The sequence below is a fragment of the Pelobates fuscus genome, chromosome 7 (assembly GCF_036172605.1).
Source record: "Pelobates fuscus isolate aPelFus1 chromosome 7, aPelFus1.pri, whole genome shotgun sequence".
NCBI lineage: Eukaryota > Metazoa > Chordata > Amphibia > Anura > Pelobatidae > Pelobates > Pelobates fuscus.
In genome coordinates, this window is record NC_086323.1 from 50,640,540 (window position 1) to 50,662,620 (window position 22,081).

The window sequence follows — 22,081 nt, forward strand, 5'->3', positions numbered from 1 at the left end:
GCCAATGCGCATTCTATGAATGATTACCATTTGTTTCCCTGTACTATTTGTACCTCTATGCAATTTATACAAATAGAATTTAAAAAAAATAGATATAGATAAATTAATTATTTAAACATTTTAGAAGAAGTGGGGGTCACCGCAAATAACTAAACATGCAAAAGATGGAACTTTTCTCCAATTTATAATTCCTATGAACTGCATTTTGCTTGCCCAGCTCTGATTTTTTTACGCACATAGAGAAAACACACCATTTCAAGTATAGAATTGCAACCTTTTATAGGCCAGGGAGGGGGAACGCAACGGAGGGGTGAGACCAGAGGGCACTATGGTTTTACGAATGCAACGTTGTATTCCTAACACTATAGAATCCCTTTAAAAAAATGGCGAGATAACTTTTTAGACTGATTGATCCTACTCTTTTTCCTTTTGCTATCTTCTATCAATGAAACATAGGGAACATGGGTCATTTCAGGTTTTAAATAGGGGATTTATCCAAAAAGAAAAGAAAGGAAAATATCAGAGGGCAATTGACCAGCCCCTTCCACACCGAGAAGAACAAAGCTTTCCCACACATTCAGACTGTAGAGCCAGTGAAACATTGAAACATAGAAACATAGAATGTGACGGCAGATAAGAATCATTCGGCCCATCTAGTCTGCCCAATATTCTAGTCCCTGGCCTTATCTTATAGTTAGGATAGCCTTATGCCTATCCCACGCATGCTTAAACTCCTTTATTGTGTTAACCTCTACCACTTCAGCTTGAAGGGTATTACATGTATCCACTACCCTCTCAGTAAAGTAATACTTCCTGATATTATTTGTATTTTTTTAAATTCTTTATTTTTCTTGTGCATAAGATTACATTCGTGCTTGCAACGCCACAATAGCGAATGCGAGCAATTACATAGCATTTCTTGGCATAGCTAAGGTGTTGCACATTTTATATTTTGTTGGGATATTTTGTTGGGAACAAAATAGTAACATGCATGTCGATTTAAGAAAATATGTACACATGGTAAAGCAGGTTAATAATAACATTGGTAGGATTACATATGTGTGCTTGAAATTTGAATATGACAGTGGCTTTAGAGTAACCAGTTGATACTTGAAGTGTGGCATGCTAAGCGGTTAAGTTTGCGCATTTAGTGTATGTGCCATAACGTATATCCCACTATGTTTGTATTGGGCTGTTCCGATAATTGGAAGGTTGAGTAAGGTAGTGTATTGTGCCCCTGATATTATTTTTAAACCTTTGCCCCTTTAGTTTAAGACTATGTCCTCTTGTTGTGGTAGTTTTTCGTCTTTTAAATATAGTCTCCTCCTTTACTGTGTTGATTCCCTTTATGTATGTAAATGTTTCTATCATATCCCCCATGTCTCGTCTTTCCTCTAAGCTATACATGTTAAGTTTCTTTAACCTTTCCTGGTAAGTTTGACCCTGCAATCCATGAACCAGTTTAGTAGCCCTTCTCTGAACTCTCTCTAAAGTATCAATATCCTTCTGGAGATACGCTCTCCAGTACTGCGTATAATACTCCAAGTGAGGTCTCACCAGTGTTCTGTACAATGACATGAGCACTTCCCTCTTTCTACTGCGAATACCTCTCCCTGTACAACCAAGCATTCTGCTAGCATTTTCTGCTGCTCTATTACATTGTCTGCCTACCTTTAAGTCATCAGAAATAATCACCCCTAAATCCCTTTCCTCAGATGTTGAGGTTAGGACTTTATCAAATATTCTGTACTCTCCCTTGGGTTTTTACGTCCAAGATGTATTATCTTGCAATTTTCCGCATTGAATGTCAGTTGCCACAACTCTGACCAGTGTGACCTTTCTTCAGTGTGGACAAAACACAGTGCCCTAGCAGCGGCAGGAGTATTTTTGAAAAAGGGGGAAGTTGTAGTTAGAGTAATTTAATTTAATTTAATGAATTACTTTATTTTTAGGTGTGTGAACAAAGGGATGACAAACAGCACTAGTACCACTACCACATTTTAGAATACTTTTTTTCTACAAAAAGTTTTAAAAAGGCCTGGCGCACTCAGGGTAGACAGGGTTCACTTGTGCAGTAAACTGCAACCAAACACTGTGTACATTACTGAGAGAAGAAGCTTGCAATTTCCAAAGCACAAGCAGACGAGAAGATAGCACTGCTGACAGGTTGTGACAACTGTGCTGAGTTAGATGCAGTACTAGTGAACCTGCTGCCTGCCCAAGTACTTTCTTGTTCTCCTTCTTTCCTCAGTAATACAGATTTGCAGCATCTTTGCAGGCGTTGCTTCCTACTGGCGCTGGTGACATGACCCTTCACCTGCACCTGCTCACATCCTTGCCATACAATAAGCACTTTGCAAGTCAGCCTTCTTGCAGGCACTCAAAGTGATAACAAACTTTGCTTTGTTAGCATGATACATTATCCCTCACCCTTTGCTTTGCGCCTGCTGCAGATGCAGATTAATTTGCATAGGTGTCAGTGGAACCTGTCACAAAACTAGCCTGAACACTAACATTTGGTTGACTAATGCTAAAGGAAATGTTGATGGTGCTGGTACAGAAGATGGTGGTGATTTTGGGTTTGGTAGTTGTGGTGGGGATGGTAATGGTAAAATTGACAGTTGATGAGCTATTTTGTCAGTGGTAGCAGGTGCAGCTGATGTCTCAACCATCACTGTTGGATGAGATAATTCTACAACAAATCCATATAGACTTGGAGACAATGGACTATTGGAGATGTTGGTGAGTGCACACTAGCTGCTGCACACATGTCCTCTCCACACTCTCCTCTTCTATTTCCTCGACTGTTTCATGGTTGAGTAGCTCCTGGGCCTGAGGTAAAAATTATATGTCTGCAGAGTTGTGGAGAAAGATAATTATCATCACTTCCACCACCACCAAAACCAGGCATTGGGGACACTACTTTTGTACTCCTCAGTAAGTCCTTACTAAAGAGTAGATCTGACAAGCCCTACAAAAGGTGCCCACTTCACTATCTGTAGTTGCTTTTTGTGGAAGCACCATGAAGGTATAATGTTTGAACTAGGTACGGTAGAAAGAGTGGCAGTGCCAGTGGAAGTGGCAGCACCAGCTGATATAGTATGAAATGCCTGAATTAGGCATAGAGGACATGCTGATAATATCACTATCTTGAGGTTGAATGCTGCTAATAGTGGTGGTGGCTGTGGTGGTGGTGTCAGTGGAAGCGGAGGTGTCAGCACTCCTCAGGGCCGAGGTGTTCCCGACTCTCAGAAGCCATGGTACTAGTGCTGATGGTGGATTGGGGAACAAGACCCCTTCCCTTCTACAATTTCCACTTGCAAACAGAATGTACAGTAAATGAGGTATACACATGATTGGTTATTGTGTAAATCAACACAACTTTATTCAGCAAAAATAGATGTTCTGTAAAATGGGTTAGTGCTTGGTGGATTTACTGCGATAATGTTATAGTGTTTGATGTTAGGAAACACTGCACACTGCTCTGACACAAAACAAACTGGGCTAAACATAGCCAGGAAAAAAAATAGGAACTTCTCCAAGCAGTTAAAAAAAAACAAAAAAAACTTTTAACTATATTTTAGAATGCTTGTCACAGTTGGATCAATGACCCAGGCTTGGCAAAAGGAATTTTCTTTCCCCCGTCCCCAAAGGAAGGCTTTTCTTTCCTCAAAACAGTTAACAAAAAAAAATATAACTTGTAACAACTGTATATTGGTAAAATAGTTTCACACTAGGGTGAAGGACATGGCCTGGCAATCTCCTATCTCCCACTCAGAGTATTCTCTAGTGCTTCTTCTAGTGCTTCTGGCAGTACTAGTTGTTAGATGATACAGCATAAAAAAATAAAGTTGTCTCACAGTAGAATCAATGACCCAGACTAGCCCTCACTCCAACACACTGTATCACTGCTGGTCTGTCTCCCTTAATAGCTTATGTCAAAGTGTCTAGAAGAAATTTGCTTGGAATTATAATTGTTTTATTGCTCTTCCTTTTGTCCCCCCTTCTATTTGTCTGTGAAGAAATAAACATTTAGTAGCTGTTCCCTAACTATTAATCATCTTATATTTCCCAACTCTCGATTGGACAGGAGATCCATGCTACATGATTGGACATACCTCTTGTCCATCATGGGAAACCGTCACAGTATATAACCAAAACACACAGAATATAAAACCTAAAATAATCAGACACAATAATGTGTTACTGGTCCTTAGAGGTGAATTAGGAAGGAAGAACAGAAAATTTAGCAAAGATGAAGGGATTCCAAAAATCAAATAAACCAGAAAACTAAACCAGGTCCAGGCTACAAAGGGGTCAGACTGGTCAAGTAGATAGGTGGCTCAAAAACACGTGCTTTTGGGAACAAGGAACCACAAAGGGGCAAGGAACACTGTTTTGTTTACTTATGTGATTTACAATAACTATGGCCCCAAAACACTGAGGATGACGGGAAGGTAAGTGAAAGGGCCATCGAGGATAACGCCTCTAAGTAAAAAAAAAAAAAAAAAAACAACAGCAAGAAAATAAACAGCCTTTTCTCCATTAAATCCTAATTTTTCTAGTGCTAGGAATGGCACTCCAAGTCATGAATCCTCTGTGTGAGTTGGTTCCCCCAAAATTCTGGCACATTGAAATCAACTGATTTGCCCAATTTTTTGGGTTGCACTGCTGTTTGGTCCAAAATGGATCCAGTTCTAATTTCTATTATCCTGTGGATTTACATAGTAAATCAATTCCACAATCTGTAAAAATAAAGATACATTAGTCACTGATGCTGCATCCCTGCACAACATCAGGTCCTTTAACTCAGAAATGCATTCATTGTACACTGGAAGGGGACTGACACACACTGCTTGCCTAGGGGTGTAGGATATTATATTACAATCTAAATATCCTTGGTACTAAATTTGCTATGTAAATTAGTTAGGAAAAAGGGAAATAAACAAAACATAAATAACACAAAATATTGTGTAGGCCTAAAATGCTCTGATATATTACCTAAATAAAGACTTAATGCATATGGTTCAATACTCAGTGTGTGATTTTTATATATATATATATTTAATTTTTTCTCTGCACCTGACACTTTCTCTTTCTGTATTCCCGCTGACATTATGTCACTTTGCCTAAGGCAGACATATATTAATAATAGGAACTCAATTTTAGACAGACGTTAACCATGAGTAACATAACCCCTGCTGGGTTTCGAAACTCTTACTGCTGGAGTGTCTCTCACGAGTAATGCTAAAATGCCATGCAAATTGATAACATATTGTGGTATTGGCATGAATAAATTATTTTTCGATCATATAGAGAGACACACATTTTTGTGAAATGATGTTATTGGTAGACGTCTTACCAGGGGAACTTGCACAGGTTTCAAGCTTTGATCCTCAAAGGCCAAAAATTCTTCAGCTTTCTGAATGATACGATAACACATAGCCCACTGGCAAACAGTATTGGTGGATATATTCTTTAACCAGTCAATTGTAGTGAATTAACAGTGAAGCACCATATATATAGGTCGCAAATTCTCAAATTTCTCTTTATTTGCAACTTTTTTTTTTTTTTTTGTGGTCTAAACACAAACTGTGCTTTCAGTTCATTGTTCAAATAAGAAACCGTTGAATGGTTATGAGTGAATTAAACAATTCCTCAAATTGGTAGGACTGTACCCCTATAAGGATGGGTGTGATAACTTAGCAGGTAATACTGTGTGAACCTCAGTTAAGCATATGAAAAAGCAAGACCCTTTTTCATAATCGTTAGTATGACACATACCAGTGACTCTCCATAAGTCACATCCAAAAAAGTAGCTTTCCCTTAGTTCAGTTTGCATAGTGTATCTAATGACATGGTTATATTAAACTTATTTGGTGTCCCCGAAGAGGAACACAACAGAGCAAACCTCAAACAGTAGGATAGAGCCTCAAATATTGCACTGTCCAGATAATCCAGGATTTTTGCAAGGTATGCACATTTTTCAGTAGTCAGCAACTTATCGCCCATTGTCTAGTAAGGGCAAGAAAATCTAGTAATACAAACTGCAATAATATTAATAACAATATAATATTGGAACCCACGTATAATAATAGTTTAGTAGCAGAGTGCCAATAAATTAACTAGAATACCCATCTTCTTTGTAGTTGTCACGACCGCTAGTGTGGTCCAGCACGCAGAACTATGTACAATCTACATAGACAGAACAGAAAAAGACAGAACGTAAACCGGTCCTTAGAATGGCCGGACTAATATGTTAAAGACAGAAAATGGTCAAGGGATAGCTGAGGTCAAGGAAGCAAGAAATACACAGTATCGTTTAACAAGCCAAGTCAGGGAAACCAGAAATGAGAATAGTCAGGAATAGCCAAGGTCAAAATACCAGGAATATCAAAAACAGAACAAGAAAACGCACTCTCGGGAACCAGAAACGGAATCCACACCAGGGCAATGACCTAGGGAACTTTAGGGCTTTAAATATCCCTCCTTTGGCTGTGATTGGTCAGAGGGGGACCTCTGACCCCAGAACGTGCATGTGCATCGTGATGTCACAAGCACGTTCACGCGACCCTGGGGGACGGGGCTTTATATGGTCGGCGCCATATTGAGTAAAGGCAGGCGGCCAGGAGGACCTGGTGGAGTGGCTCACGACTCGCCGCTGTGCGGGTAGGCTCAGTTCGTCGGAGCAGTCGCACCAGTTGGACAGTAGTACTCCATTATAGGGGGAAGCTTTCTCTCATTTATCAGGCATTAGCACACTGAACAAATAAAGTTGGCAGAAGGGATAGTATCAATGATGATTGAAGTTCCTAAAATAATATACTTTTTTGAAAAAAGGATTCAGATTATTCACTGAACTGGGAACTACAAATAAGTGACAAGTGCCCTGGATATCTTAGGTCAAAAGAACTGAATCAAATATACTCTCCAACTTGGCTAATTTGGCCGAAAACTTGCAAATTTCTTGCCAATTCTTCTTAATGTTTGTTGAGGGTGAGTGAGGAAAACTCTAACACTGCAGATGCTTGAGATAAAAATCCTCTATTGCAAATAGAACATTTTAGGACAAAGTTAACATGTTGGATAATATTTTACAACTTTTTTTCTTTTTTACATTTTATGTTCTCTTGTCAGTACTTCTACAATTCCTCCCTGACTTGGTGAATAGATACCGCCTCATGTACCTCAACAATTTGCAAAAGCAACATGTATCAACAGTATTTTGATTGTAAATTGGTTTGAGCAGGGTCCACATCAACACATTGTTCCTGTAACAATTTGTAATTGCCTTATTTATGGATACATATTCCCATTTATAATACTGTAAAGATATGCAGAGTAAGTAAGAAATGCTAACTTTGTTTATACCTTATAATATGGATTATAAGAAATAAACAAGACATATGGGGGACACTTAGATCTGTGCCCTATGGCTTTATTTTTTTTTATCTAGGCAGAGAACATAAGAACCTTAAAAAATGAAGGTCTTTTATGTCTCTAGAACTAAAATGCCTTGATTTGTGCATCGCATCAAACAAAACCTTAATCATTACCCTGACTGTGTGAATTCGTATTCACTCTGCACCTGCCACTTTCTCTCTCTGTCACTCGAAAACTGCACGCTGAGTTCTTTTTTTTTTGCATCCTTTATGTGTCTTTCGTCATAGTCCTGATGTTGTGTATATACATATATATACACACACACACCACACACACACAAATACAAACAAACACACACACACACACACATTTCTGCCATTTCCATTGCCATTTCTCCTTTCACTTCTCATTCTCACCTTCCTTCCCCTGCTATCCTGTTCTCTGTTTCACAATCACATTCTGCTTGTGATTAGATTTCTCTTGTTAACAGATTTGATCTCCTCCAAGGGGAACAGAAATACACACTGCCACTTTCTTTTCTGCATTCATCTGTCTTCGACAGAGCAGGTGTGCGAAGGCGTTAGATACTAAATAAGGGGAATGTGCGATCACAGGTCCCTCTTCTTAAACTGCCAGTGTCAAGACAGAAAGCCAGGTGCTACAATTTAAGTAAGGATTAGCACATTCATTTCCTCAATAGTGCAGCACTTATTTTACAAGAAGTGGAAGGCATTGTAGATAGAACATAAATCTGCAGCATTGTGTAGCAATGTATAGTATTACGATCATATTGGATTGTATAAGCTAAAAACAAATGTCACTCGAAACTCCATTGGTTAGTTCAAGGTGAATTTAAGGACAAACATGGTACACTATAGTAAACATGCCTCCCAAGAGTCCCTCTTTAGAAGAGGCAGTCCGGTTATATATGGGACCATAGGAATAAACAAAAATCAGCTAAAAAAGAAAATATATATGTAAGAATGAGGACTTGGTAAACCAATAAACCATGGTGGCCAGATAAGCACTATGCAAAGAAAAATAAAGTAAGATATGGAAAAGCGGCGATATAACAATTGGGCAAGAAGAGTAGGGGAGTAGGACATCATATAGAAAAGGAGTGTGAATAGGAAATACAGAAAAAAGGAGAGCAGGCGAAGGAAAGACTAAGGTAAATAATTAACAGAAGGTAGCACACAAGTATAAATGTCTGCTAGTAATCATCTAAGTAGCATTTGACCCAAATTACTCAGCGCAGCAATATAAGATCCAACACTTTGAAATCTTTATCAATCAATATGCTTCAAAGAGAATGTGTTCTCCATCTACTGTTCTCCATCTATACTGCCTCCCTTCTTAACTCATTAGCTCCTTTGGCTTCCAATATCATTTCTATGCATATGACACGCAAATCTACCTGTCCTCTCCTGATCTCTCCCCGTCCCTCTTGACTAGTGTATCTGACTGCCTCTCTGCTATTTCTAACTGGATGGCTGCTCACTTCCTTAAACTAAACTTTACCAAAACTGAAATTCTGGTCTTTCCTCCCTCAAGTGTTGTTACTCCTGTGTCTCCCTCCCTCCATGTCAACGGTGCTACCATCAGCTCCACCACACAGGCTCGCTGCCTAGGTGTTCTCTTTGACTCCGACCTCTCCTTCAAGCCTCATGTTCAATCTATCGCCAAATCATGTCATTTCCATCTCAAAAACATTGCGCGCATCCGCCCCTTTTTAACGCCAGATGCGACTAAGGTGTTGATCGATTCCACTGTCCTTTCTCGCCTTGACTACTGCAATCCGCTTCTCAGTGGTCTTACGTGCTCCCAACATGCGCCGTTACAGTCCATAATGAATGCGGCAGCGAGGCTCATCTTCCTGTCCGCCCGCACCTCCCATGCCTCACCCTTCTGTCAGTCCCTACATTGGCTTCCTATAAAATACAGAGCTCAATTTAAAATTCTGGTTCTTGCTTTCAAATCTCTACATAATGCTGCTCCCACCTATCTATCCTCCCTTATAAACAAGTATGTCCCATCTAGGCCCTTACGATCTGCTGAAGACTTACGTCTATCTTCTGTCCGTACTCCCACCTCTGATGCTCGCCTTCAATATTTCTCGAGGGCTGCACCGTTCCTGTGGAACTCGCTTCCCTCCTCCGTTAGATGCTCACCCAGTCTCCATTCCTTCAAAAAATCGTTAAAAACCCACTTCTTTTAAAAGCGTATCAATTAAACTGTTAATAGCTCCTGACTGATTCCTCTTCTGCAACTGTCACTAGTCTAATACTATCCTTACCTTTTTGTGTCATTTTACCCCACTCCCTCTAGCATGTAAGCTCATTGAGCAGGGCCCTCAACCCCTCTGGTCCTGTGTGTCCAACTTGTCTGGTAACAACTACATGTTTGTTCGTCCACCCATTGTAAAGCGCTGCGGAATTTGATGGCGCCATATAAATATCATAATAATAATAATACACCAATGACCGCAACTCATCAAGTAGCAAAGCCCACTTCCGAATTGAATGGCAGATGTAGTTTCGAATGACCTGGAATCAAATACCTAGCTGTAACCATTAGGAGACAGGACACTTCAAGACAAAATCTGGATGGTGGTGCATCCACTTGAAAAAAACAATGTTTTTGAGTGAAAAAGCAAGATCTTACCATATATTTCCTGTATAATTTTATGGGCAATTTACCAGAGCAGTGAAGTTGCTGGTGCTCTACCACAATATAACAATGATGGGTGAGAAATCTTCTGTTATTGGGCATCGCCACTAGTATCGTTGAGAGATGTCTTCCCTTTTCCAAAATATTAAGATGGTGGCACTCCAACTCGATGAACCAGACGCCTATGCAGTGTCAAAGTACTAACCAGTGTCTCTGACAGTACTATATTATTTAAAGATGAGGTAAAGCAAACTAGTCTGTATAAATTTAGAAGTGTTCACAAGTGTTCACTGTTTGGTGCTAATTAAAGGACTCTGTTGATAACCCCTTAATCTAAGACAGCGCCCAGGAACTCAAAGCACCATAATAACTTGCTAGAGAAATCATAGAGAAAACAGAACTCGGGCTTTTAAGGACACCATTCAGAAATCAAGTCTGGGTTAAGCCCTTCCAGTAACACTTCTGTCTCTACCCCTCAATGGCCCCATAGTACACACCCCTACCTCTCAAGACCAAAGTTTGCATATGATCCTACCTCCCATGACCCCAGTTTTGATATGCTCTAACTTACATACCTCCCTAAGCCCTATGCCCCCAGTTTCAACACTCTCCTATTTCTCAAGTCCCCAGATTGTATATACCCTGAAATTCCATGCACCTAGGTTGTATCATGCCCTAGTTTGCATAGTTTGGTAAACAACAAATAAATTGCAAATGAATGGTGAATTAATTAATGAATAAACACACAAAAAACTAAAAATACAATTACACCCATACTAATATACAACACACACCACTCCACATACTGTCAGATCAGTTTGATCAGTTCCCAAGTGACATTTTCTAAATATTATGTATATATTTTGCAGTACAATGATAAGCACATTTTCCTGCCATTTGGTTCACAGATTAAACGAGAAGGACTAAAAAATAGAGGGGGAAAAAAGAGGAGCATTAGACAATAAATATTGAAATATTATTGTTGCGGTCACCGGCCCGCCGAGCCTCACGGTCGTGCCCGACCGGCACGACCGCTCCGACTACACGAGCTTACCTGCTCGTCGGCGAGCCGGGAACCGCGCGTGTAGTTCTTCCGGGCATCACGCCCGAATCCAATATGGCGCCGACCACGTGGTCGCGTCTATGGATAGCCCCGCCCCCGAGAATTATACTAACGTGTGCGTGACGTCACGACGTCAACGCACACGTACGTTCTGGGGTCAGAGGTCGCCCTCTGACCAATCATAGCTTAGAGAGGGGTATTTAAACCCCTAATTCACCCTAGTACTTTGCCATGTCGTGGTTTCAGTTTCCTGGTTTCCTGAAAGTGCTAGTTTCGTGTTTCTGATTTCCTGGTATCCTGATCCTTGGCGTTTCCCTGGTTATTCTGATCTCTGGTTTCCCTGACTTGGCTTGTCTTATCGGTATTGAGTATTTTCTGGCTTCCTTGACCTCGGCTTTCCCTTTGACCATTCTCTGTCTCTAGCGTATTAGTCCGGCCATTCTAAGGTCCGGTTTACGCTCTGTCCTGTTATTTTTCCTTTTCTGACTTATGTATATGTTTACATAGATTCTGCGTGCTGGACCACATTACTAGTCGTGACATTACGACATGGCCATGGATCCTGCAGAACTATGCAAACATATGATCGCCTGTGAAAATAGGGTGGAGGATATGGACCACAGGTTAGACCAATTTGCTCAGGCATTTCAGACCTTGCTCCAGAGGACTGCCTATTTAGAGGTCCCTCCTGTACCACCTGTGGTTCCGCCACCTGTAGTGGTTCCCGTACCACATAAACCACCGTCCATAACTTTGTCACCGCCCCCTCGTTATGGAGGTGATTCTAAGGAATTTAAAGGTTTTTTAAACCAAATAGAATACCACTTTGAGGCCTCCCCAGGTTCATTCCCAACAGATAGATCTAAAATAGGCTATCTGATGAACCAATTAACTGGAAAAGCCTTGACTTGGGCTAACCCCTTATGGGAAAGTGGTGACGCAATAGCCCGTGATTACAGTACCTTTCTTACGGCCTTTAAGGCTACATTTGAACCTAAAGGCAGGGAGAAGAACGCTGCCAAAGCCCTTATGAGAATCAGGCAAGGCAATCGTTCTGTAGCCGATTATGCAATAGAGTTCAGGACATTAGCGTCTGAGGTTGATTGGACCAATAGCGGTCTGGTGGCTGCTTTCTCTGAAGGTTTAGCTGAGAATATACAAGATGAAACTGCAGCTAGAGACCTTCCGGTTAGTCTTAATGAGTTTATTGCCTACATGATAAACATTGATAACCGGCTCAGAGAGAGAGAGAAAAACAAACAACGTAACAGACGTTCTAATTTGTCCATAGCTCCTCGTTTCTCTAACCCAGTGGTGAGTAGCCAAACGCCTCTTCCAGAACCTGAACCCATGCAATTGGGTAGTGCTAAACTCACTGAGGCAGAGAGACAACACAGACGTAATGAGGGGTTATGTATGTATTGTGGCAAGAAGGGACATCTAAGATCGTCATGCCCGGTTCGGCCGGAAAACTTGCACACCTAAGGCACGTACGGGGACCGACCTTAGGTGTGATGTATATGTCCCCTAAATTGACTAAGAACCGTTTCCTGGTCAAAGTAACCTTATCTTTCGAGAACACTACTGTTCAGTGTGAGGCTATGATTGACTCTGGGGCAGCGGAGAATTTCCTAGACAAAGAGTTCTCTGCTAAACATCTCCTGCCCTTAAGACATAAAGAGAAACCTATAGCAGTCGAGGCCATTGATGGAAGGCCTCTTACCCAGCCTTTCATCACACACGAAACTCTGCCAATCACTGTTTCAGTGGGTATTCTCCACTCTGAAGAAATTACCTTTCAAATCATATCTTCACCTACAGTTCCGATAATACTCGGTTTCCCTTGGCTCCTGAAACACAATCCACGTTTAGATTGGATTGAAGGAGAGATTGTGAGTTGGGGTGAGAGATGCAAAGGTGTTTGCTTTAAGCAAATCCCACAACCTATTGGCACCATTAATGTTCCTGTTACACCTCCCTTGACCACACAAATTCCTCAGCAGTATATGGATTTGAAAGAGGTATTTAACAAGGTCCAGTCAGAAGGGTTACCTCCTCATAGACCTTATGACTGTACTATAAACTTATTACCAGGGACTATGCCTCCCAAGGGAGGAGTCTATGCCTTGTCCCCCCAAGAAAATCTTTGTTTGGAGGAATATATTAAGGATGCTCTCAGAAAGGGTCATATCCGTAGGTCCTCCTCACCAGCCGGGGCTGGATTCTTCTTTGTCTCTAAAAAAGAAGGAGACCTACGCCCTTGTATTGATTATAGGGGTTTGAATAGGATTACCATAAAAAATGCCTACCCTATTCCCCTTATATCAGAGCTATTCGACAGATTAAAGGGAGCTCGAGTCTTTACCAAGCTCGATCTCCGAAGTGCCTACAATCTAGTCAGAATTAAGGACGGTCACGAATGGAAGACCGCATTTAACACCAGAATGGGACATTACGAATACCTGGTTATGCCGTTTGGATTATGTAACGCTCCAGCGGTATTCCAGGATTTTATCAACGATGTCCTAAGAGAGTACCTTCACATGTTCGTTCTAGTGTATTTGGACGACATTCTCATCTATTCCCCAGACCTAGAGACACATCACGAACATGTGAGAATTGTACTGAAAACCCTGTTACAGAACGGCCTTTACTGTAAACTGGAGAAATGCCAGTTTGACCAAACGGAGATACAATTCCTTGGATACGTTATATCTCCGTCTGGTTTCCAGATGGATCCTCGTAAACTGGAGGCAGTCTTACAGTGGCCATTACCCAAGGGCCTTAAAGCTACTCAACGCTTTATAGGTTTTGCGAATTACTACCGCAAATTCATAAGGGGATTTTCCTCCGTGATTTCCCCTATAACCAATTTAACAAAAAAAGGAGCAAATTGTATATCTTGGCCCAAAGAAGCAAGAGAGGCATTTGAACGATTAAAATCTTTATTTTCCTCAGCACCTGTCCTGACCCATCCTGATCCATCCAAACCATTTATCCTAGAGGTGGATGCATCAGAGACAGGAGTTGGAGCCATTCTGTCTCAAAGAGAGAGTCCTGATACGCCTTTACATCCCTGTGGATTTTACTCTCGTAAACTCACACCTGCAGAGAGGAATTACGACATAGGGAATAGGGAACTTTTGGCCATTGTACTTGCCCTTAAGGAATGGAGGCATCTCTTGGAAGGTTCCAAAGAGCCACTTTTGATCTTTACTGATCATAAGAATTTGGCTTATATTGGGGACGCTAAGAGACTGTCCTCTCGTCAGGCTAGGTGGTCATTGTTCCTCTTCCGATTCAATTTCGTAATTACATACAGACCTGGTACTAAAAACACCAAGGCAGATGCACTTTCTCGGCAGTTTGAGACAGATGAAGTTCCGGAACAGGTGATATATCCTATTGTACCTCCTGAATGCCTCATTGCCACTACAGTTTCCGAAGTGTCTTCTCCACTCTTCTGTGCCATAATAGCAGATCAAACTCAGGCACCTGTGGGAAAACCTCCGGACAAACTGTATGTGTCACCTCAGTTTCAAAAGAAGGTACTAGATTTGTTCCATGACAGCCTCACAGCGGGCCATCCTGGAGTCCATAAAACTCTCTCTGCCATCTCCAGGAGATTTTGGTGGCCTGCTCTTAGAAACGATGTCAAAGATTATGTTGGGGCATGTCAAATATGTGCTGTTTCTAAAGTTCCTCCCAGGTCACCTCCTGGACTATTACAACCACTGCCCATACCTAGTGCTCCATGGACCCACTTGGCCATGGATTTCATTGTGGATCTACCCAGTTCAAACGGGTTTAATACAGTCCTTATGGTCATTGATAGATTCACGAAGATGGCACATTTCGTCCCACTTAAAAAATTACCATCTGCTCAAGATCTAGTTCAAATATTCTTGAGAGAGATCTTTCGGTTGCACGGTGTACCCAAAAGCATAGTATCTGACAGAGGTACCCAGTTTGTTTCTAGGTTTTGGCGTTCCTTTTGCAAACAATTGGGCATCGAACTCTCCTTTTCGTCAGCATATCACCCTCAAACAAATGGAGCAGCAGAGAGGGCGAATCAGTCTTTAGAAGCCTATTTACGTTGCTTTATAAATGCCAATCAATCTAACTGGTACGAGCTCTTACCCATGGCTGAGTTCGCCAGAAACAACGCCACTCATGAATCTTCTAATCACAGTCCATTCTTTGTTAATCAGGGTTATCACCCCACTGTTTTTCCTTCTGCATTCTCAGACACAGAAATCCCCGCTTTGAACACCCGTTTAGATTCGATTCATGATACTTGGGATTCCGTCCATTCAGCTCTGCAAAAAGCCTCATTACGAGCGAAGGTCCAAGCTGACAAGAAACGGGGCGCTAATCCTGTCTATATTCCAGGTGACAGGGTGTGGCTCTCCACAAGACATATCAAGCTTAAGGTCCCGTCCATGAAATTTGCCCCTCGGTACATTGGTCCCTTTCGAGTTACCCAACGTATTAATCCAGTGACCTATACTTTGGCACTACCGGCTCATATGAGAATAGCGAATACTTTCCATGTGTCTCTGCTCAAGCCCCTTACTTGCAATCGCTACACAAGGGTATCCACTCCTCCTCCGCCCTTGGTAGTGGGTGATCAAGAGGAATACGAAGTCCGTTCTATCATGGACTCCAAATTATCCAGAGGTGTCTTGTCCTATCTCGTTGACTGGAAGGGTTATGGTCCCGAGGAACGTTGTTGGGTTCCTGCTGACCGGGTCCATGCGCCCCGTCTTATCCGGTCATTTCACAACCGCTTTCCTCTTAAGCCGGGTCCTTCCCGCTCGGTGCGCGGTCTTCGAGTGGGGGGTACTGTTGCGGTCACCGGCCCGCCGAGCCTCACGGTCGTGCCCGACCGGCACGACCGCTCCGACTACACGAGCTTACCTGCTCGTCGGCGAGCCGGGAACCGCGCGTGTAGTTCTTCCGGGCATCACGCCCGAATCCAATATGGCGCCGACCACGTGGTCGCGTCTATGGATAGCCCCGCCCCCGAGAATTATACTAACGTGTGCGTGACGTCACGACGTCAACGCACACGTACGTTCTGGGGTCAGAGGTCACCCTCTGACCAATCATAGCTTAGAGAGGGGTATTTAAACCCCTAATTCACCCTAGTACTTTGCCATGTCGTGGTTTCAGTTTCCTGGTTTCCTGAAAGTGCTAGTTTCGTGTTTCTGATTTCCTGGTATCCTGATCCTTGGCGTTTCCCTGGTTATTCTGATCTCTGGTTTCCCTGACTTGGCTTGTCTTATCGGTATTGAGTATTTTCTGGCTTCCTTGACCTCGGCTTTCCCTTTGACCATTCTCTGTCTCTAGCGTATTAGTCCGGCCATTCTAAGGTCCGGTTTACGCTCTGTCCTGTTATTTTTCCTTTTCTGACTTATGTATATGTTTACATAGATTCTGCGTGCTGGACCACATTACTAGTCGTGACAATTATATATTTTTTTTTTACATAGATAACATAAAAGTATATTATTATAGATGTATTTACTAATCCTTCTTTTCTCCCCTCTATTTGTCATGTCTCACTTGATCTGTAAATAGTCTCAACATTTAGTGTCTGCCCTGTAACCATTAACCATCTTTTTTTTTTCGGATGGAGCTCCGAATCATCAGCGAAACAATATAGCTCATTAATTCTTCATTTTGTTTCTTTTGCGATTCGTCATATGGCTACTCAGAGTTACAAAACGTTTACGGCTCGCCAATAACCCAAAATTCAGACGAATTGTGCTTTTTTTATTTTTTTTTTAAAAACGGATTTGTGACTGTTAACATCAGTTTCAGGTCTGGAACAAGGTGGAATGAATTACCAAAACATGTTTGACTTTTTTGTTTTGTATTCTTGGTCTTTCGAAAAACAACAGCAATTTTTCACTACTAGCAGCATGTCAAAAGTTGGCAATAGTATCGGGAATACAAATAGAAGGTGCAAAGGTTGTTGACATTAAGGCAACAGAGCCCCAAATGCCAACAGGCATACCAATGGTGATTTATGATGTTTAATTTTTAAAATACATTTGCATACGTAATTGTGCTAGGAAGGCATGTTTAAAGTATTTTTTATTTATAACAGAAAGTATCTTTGTTTTTCGAAGGTGCACTGTAATGTCAGGTCATGATATAACCATCAGATTTCTCTTGTTAAAGAAATCAAACATTAAATATATTATAAACAATACAAAAACTTGAATATTATATTAAAGGTGAAAATCCCAAAATGTTAACTTTCAGCTATGGTCATGCCTGGATAATTTAAAAATGGTGTGTTGTGCTACTCAGTTTATTAAATTTTTTGAGTTGTTCTTAGAAACCAGGATAAGAGCTCCCGGGCAAAGGTGTTATAGTGGATGTTTGTTTCTCTTGGGTATTTGATTGGCAGCAGGCATTTTGTAAACAAGATAATGGAAGTTTGTTTAACTCTTTTACACTTCAAATTGCAATACACCTATATATGCTGAGTCTGAGTGGATTAATGATGAAAAAATGGAGGCAGACATCCAAAAAGCAAAACACGGAGAAGAGAAGACTGGCAACCCTTCATATCGTGAAATGTCAAGCCCATGACTACTTGTGCTTGACAATGGTTTCTAATGAGTTTACAAGTGAGCCTCTGGATACCAGTGGTTGTTTTCCCTTTCTATAATAAACCTCTCTTTCAATATTTTCATACAGACAGAACCATCATTATACCATACAGGGTTCCACTCACAGATGAATTATCAGTAACCCCAAGATATCAACACTTTTCAAAATATGTGTGCTTTGGGACATCTTGAAGATTACGTTTAATTTGGTGACACTTAAACTAAGAAGCTTATAAATAGCATTGACCCAGCCAGCCAGCCTGTCTTTGTCGTATGACTTGCAACCTGATCTACCTGTTATCTCTTGCTGATCAAACCCTGCTTCATAAAACACTTCTCTACATTTTTGACTTTATGTTTTCCTTTCCCTTGGCATTCATGCCAACTTTTCATCATGGCTACCTCCATCCTGTCTCGATAGCTCTGACAGGCCTCTCTCATTAATTCCAAGCATTGCAGTGCACAAAAAATATAGGATTTACATTCATTTATTTCATTGTTCCAACCGAACGTGTAGAGGAGGCATTTGCATTAGGTTTGGTCACAACTGCATTTATGTGTCTCCATTTATTGGAAAGCAACAGATTTATTATAATACTCACATATGCTTCTTCTAATTCTTGCATACAAGTTCACACATTGATAACAGAAAAATTTAGTTTACCATAACAAAAGTTAACTCCGAGTCCAACCGTGTGAAAAATGTCCTGATTTTTTTTTTTTTTAAGGTCATGGAAATGATTGTGCTACTACCCTTTACATCCAAAATATGCCATCAAGGCTACAAATATTCTTTCCTTCATCTCAATGTGGATGAAAGTCATGCTGTGGCAGAAGGATATACTGTTCCCGGACGAGTACTTTGATCTCCATGAATGATGGTTTAGAGAATGACAGTATGGGCACCATACTTAAAGCAACAAAGACATAAGAAAGGTGATACATCATTTCAAAGTTGCTGTAATAACAAATCTGCAATGTATCTCCAAGTGCAGAGCTCAACCAGACAAAGATATGCACACAGAGAGATAAATAGATATATAGATAGATAGATAGATAGATAGACAGGCAGAGCTACAGGCACACCTAGCTGTAGACTTCTCTGGTGTCATATCAGTTACAATGTTGCACTGTGGAATGCTTTATATCCATGGTAGACGATTGCCAGTCTCCTGGTACCAATCAGAAAATAAATATCATAATACATCATAGCACTCCATATTTAGCAAAACATCTTTATTAGTGCACAATCCACATTCATATTTCAATTAATGCTTGATATAATACAGTACATTATATTAAAAGAGTTTAAGCCAGAATAATATTATATACCAATAACAGTTTAGATGCATACATATTGTAATAAATACATAGTTCTAGACCCTAAATGTTACCTTCAGATGGACAAAAAAAAACGTGAGACCTCATCCCACAACGTTTCAACATTGGGCCCCTTCAACATGATCTCCTAGTGTCCTAGCCTATTGTCGAAACATTGGGGTGTGTGGTTTCCACTCTTTTTGTCCATCTAAAGGTAACATTTAGAATCTATAAGTATATTTATTAAATATGTTTCAATCTAAAATGTGATAGTTATCCGGTATTATTCTAGTATATACTTTTTGTATTTTGTATAATGTACTGTATTGCTTAAACACTTATTGAAAATATTATGTGGATATATATGTGGATTTTGCATGTGCTATGGTGTATTGTAATACTTGGTGTTACTATCCTAATATGATGGTGATGTTTTTTTTTCCATTTTGCACTCAAACAGTTTTCTAGCATTGGATCCTCTCTGTGATTCCGCTTCTATAATAACACTATTTTAATTGGTCGAATCAGACTCTGCCTGATCATCTTGCTGGGATGTTGCTGAAGGATGATGGTTGTTCAGCCAATCAGAGATCTAGATCTACCTCCAAGCTACAAAGTATCTCAAGTGATTCCAGGCATTTCAAGTGCTTTCTTAGCATCCAGCATTATACCACCTAGCAATGGGAGTGGGAACTTGGGGTGGAAGGCAATGTCAATATGGGATTTATTATCTTCTCAACATAGCTCTTAAACAGTGCCATTTCAATGAGTAGAATCTAGGTTAATTCAGCAAAAAACAGAAAATATATAACATACATTTTGTTTGATCACTTCTGTATCTTTTCTTGCTCTATTTTGTTATGTTTGTAAGAAATTGCTTATTAATATGCTACTCCAACAAAAAAACAGGGTTTAAGAAAACTTCTGTTTTTGTTTAGAGTAGCTTCCATCATATCACGATCGCCCTCCCCCCTACCCCTCCTGGAACTCTAATGACACTGCCACTGAAAAGGTTATGGTGCTTGGATTAACTGTATAATATATGTTATTATTTCCAAAACAATGCCTTAAAAAAGGTTTATCACCAAAGCCGGTCCATAGTCGATCTATTTGACTTATTCTACTTAAAAATCACCTCATCCTTGCAAACCTTGGAACAATACAATTCTGAGAGAGATTTATCAAAGTTCTCTGTTCTAATAAGTGGTGTAAATTACTAAGAGTGTGGCATCACAAAGGAAATGATTACGGCCAGAAGGCACAATTTTTAAGAACAGAACACTGAGTTAACCTTGCCAGAGATACTGCAGCTGGAGCTCTAACCACTGAGCTATCTCACTTGCATCAGTGCAAATGTCATATATATATATATATATATATATATATATATAGATGGAAGTAATCCTTTTTATAGTGTAATCATTATTTGTATCAGCATATTACAGGAAGCACACATAACTTGCTTAATGCAATCCTGCATATTTCAGGTTTCTGAATTACATAATAAACATCACAAAGGTAGAATGGACATTTAGTTCCCATTAAATGGCCTCATATATAACAGACTACCAGATTACTCTTAGTGCATGCTATGTGACCCAGTTAACTGAACCTGATGACTATGATGCATTAAAGTCATTAAAGTCCCATATTGTGGTAGCTTTGGTAAATCTCAGTGTTATTAACCCCCTCACTGTCAAGGGGCCAGCGACAAATTATTTTGCTATAAATGTCAGACCTGGTGACACGGATGGGGTTAATGGTATTAATCACCGGTTGCAAAGCTGTGCAATTTCCCATGATGCTCGTGGAGCACTTTCTGCATCATGGAGAACACAGCAGAGCCTCTAAAATCTATTCATTTGTCAAATGTAATAAACTCTAATTCCTTTTGCACTGCTAGCATAATTGCCCACTTTATTTACTAACCTCTAATTCATTTTCCATGAACAACTGCAAAGAAAAATGCCACATGGCTTTGAATGGTAGACACGTCAAGCATTCCATTCGGGAAGCAGTGAGTTAGACAGAGAATAATTTAGTTAGGACCAAAAAATGTATTTGCACATTGAGTTGCAAATGCATGGAATGACTTTACAGCAGAGGAGGTAGATACTAACATAGTGGGAGAGCTGAATGAGTATTGCCGGCGATGACGTCCTGAGAAGAGAAATAATAGATACACCAACACTTTTCTGATAGGAAATGGATAAATAAGAGGGGTCAGATGGTTTGTATCTGGTATCTAGATCTACATTCTATAGCTCTATTTGGTGAGACTTTACTCAGCTTTGTCAAATAATGTCTGTTTTGTAAGTTTGTTGTCAATATACCATAAATTACTGTTTAATGACTACAGCCCACATTCTCTTCAGTCTCTTTGAAGAAGGATTACGTGAATAACCCAAACTGTTGACAGCAAAACATTTTAGAATTCTCACCATAAAGCCTTATTGTCTTAGATTCTAACAAAACAAGGGTCACCAGTCTATCTACAAGACTCATGTCTTAGAAAAGGATAAAGCGCTCCCTCTGCTGATTTGAGACATGGATTTCTTGAGATATAGGTAAAGCAACAGTTGATGGAGAGTTAATGGCAAACTTTGTATAATGCATTTCTTTTAATGCTTTAGTATCCTTGAGGTTGGATGTGGTGCCAAGGTTAAACACCATTGATCTATGAGAATGATTTTCAACTTAAAAATAAGTGATCTGCTTTTAGGAAAGAATCACAGAATTGCCAGGAGAAAATACAATTTTGTTTTTGTATTTATATGAAAGCCGTAAAGAGCTACACAGAGCACATTAAATCAGATATAAAGTCTCATTCTGAAGTATTAAAAAGGTGTAGACAAGAGATCCACATACCACACATCCAGTTGAGTCCAGTTTTCGATCAGAGACACAGACAAAGTTCTTGCTGCACCCTCCGTTACCCTTAGAGCAGTCACGGACAGGACCAAAGGAGTCAAGCAGTATCTCGAGATTATCAAATGACGAGGAAGCCATCAGTTCTTCT

General features: G+C 40.4%; 1 protein-coding gene across 4 annotated transcripts in view; it reads right to left on the minus strand.

Moving 5' to 3' along the window:
• ASTN1 (astrotactin 1) overlaps positions 1-22,081 on the minus strand; it is a 422,412-nt gene that overhangs the window by 84,297 nt on the left and 316,034 nt on the right. For all 4 annotated transcript variants that reach the window (XM_063428244.1, XM_063428242.1, XM_063428243.1 and 1 more), the window contains one exon: positions 21,931-22,081. In XM_063428244.1, coding sequence (XP_063284314.1) covers positions 21,931-22,081 — 151 coding nt within the window. The remainder of the gene's footprint in view (positions 1-21,930) is intronic.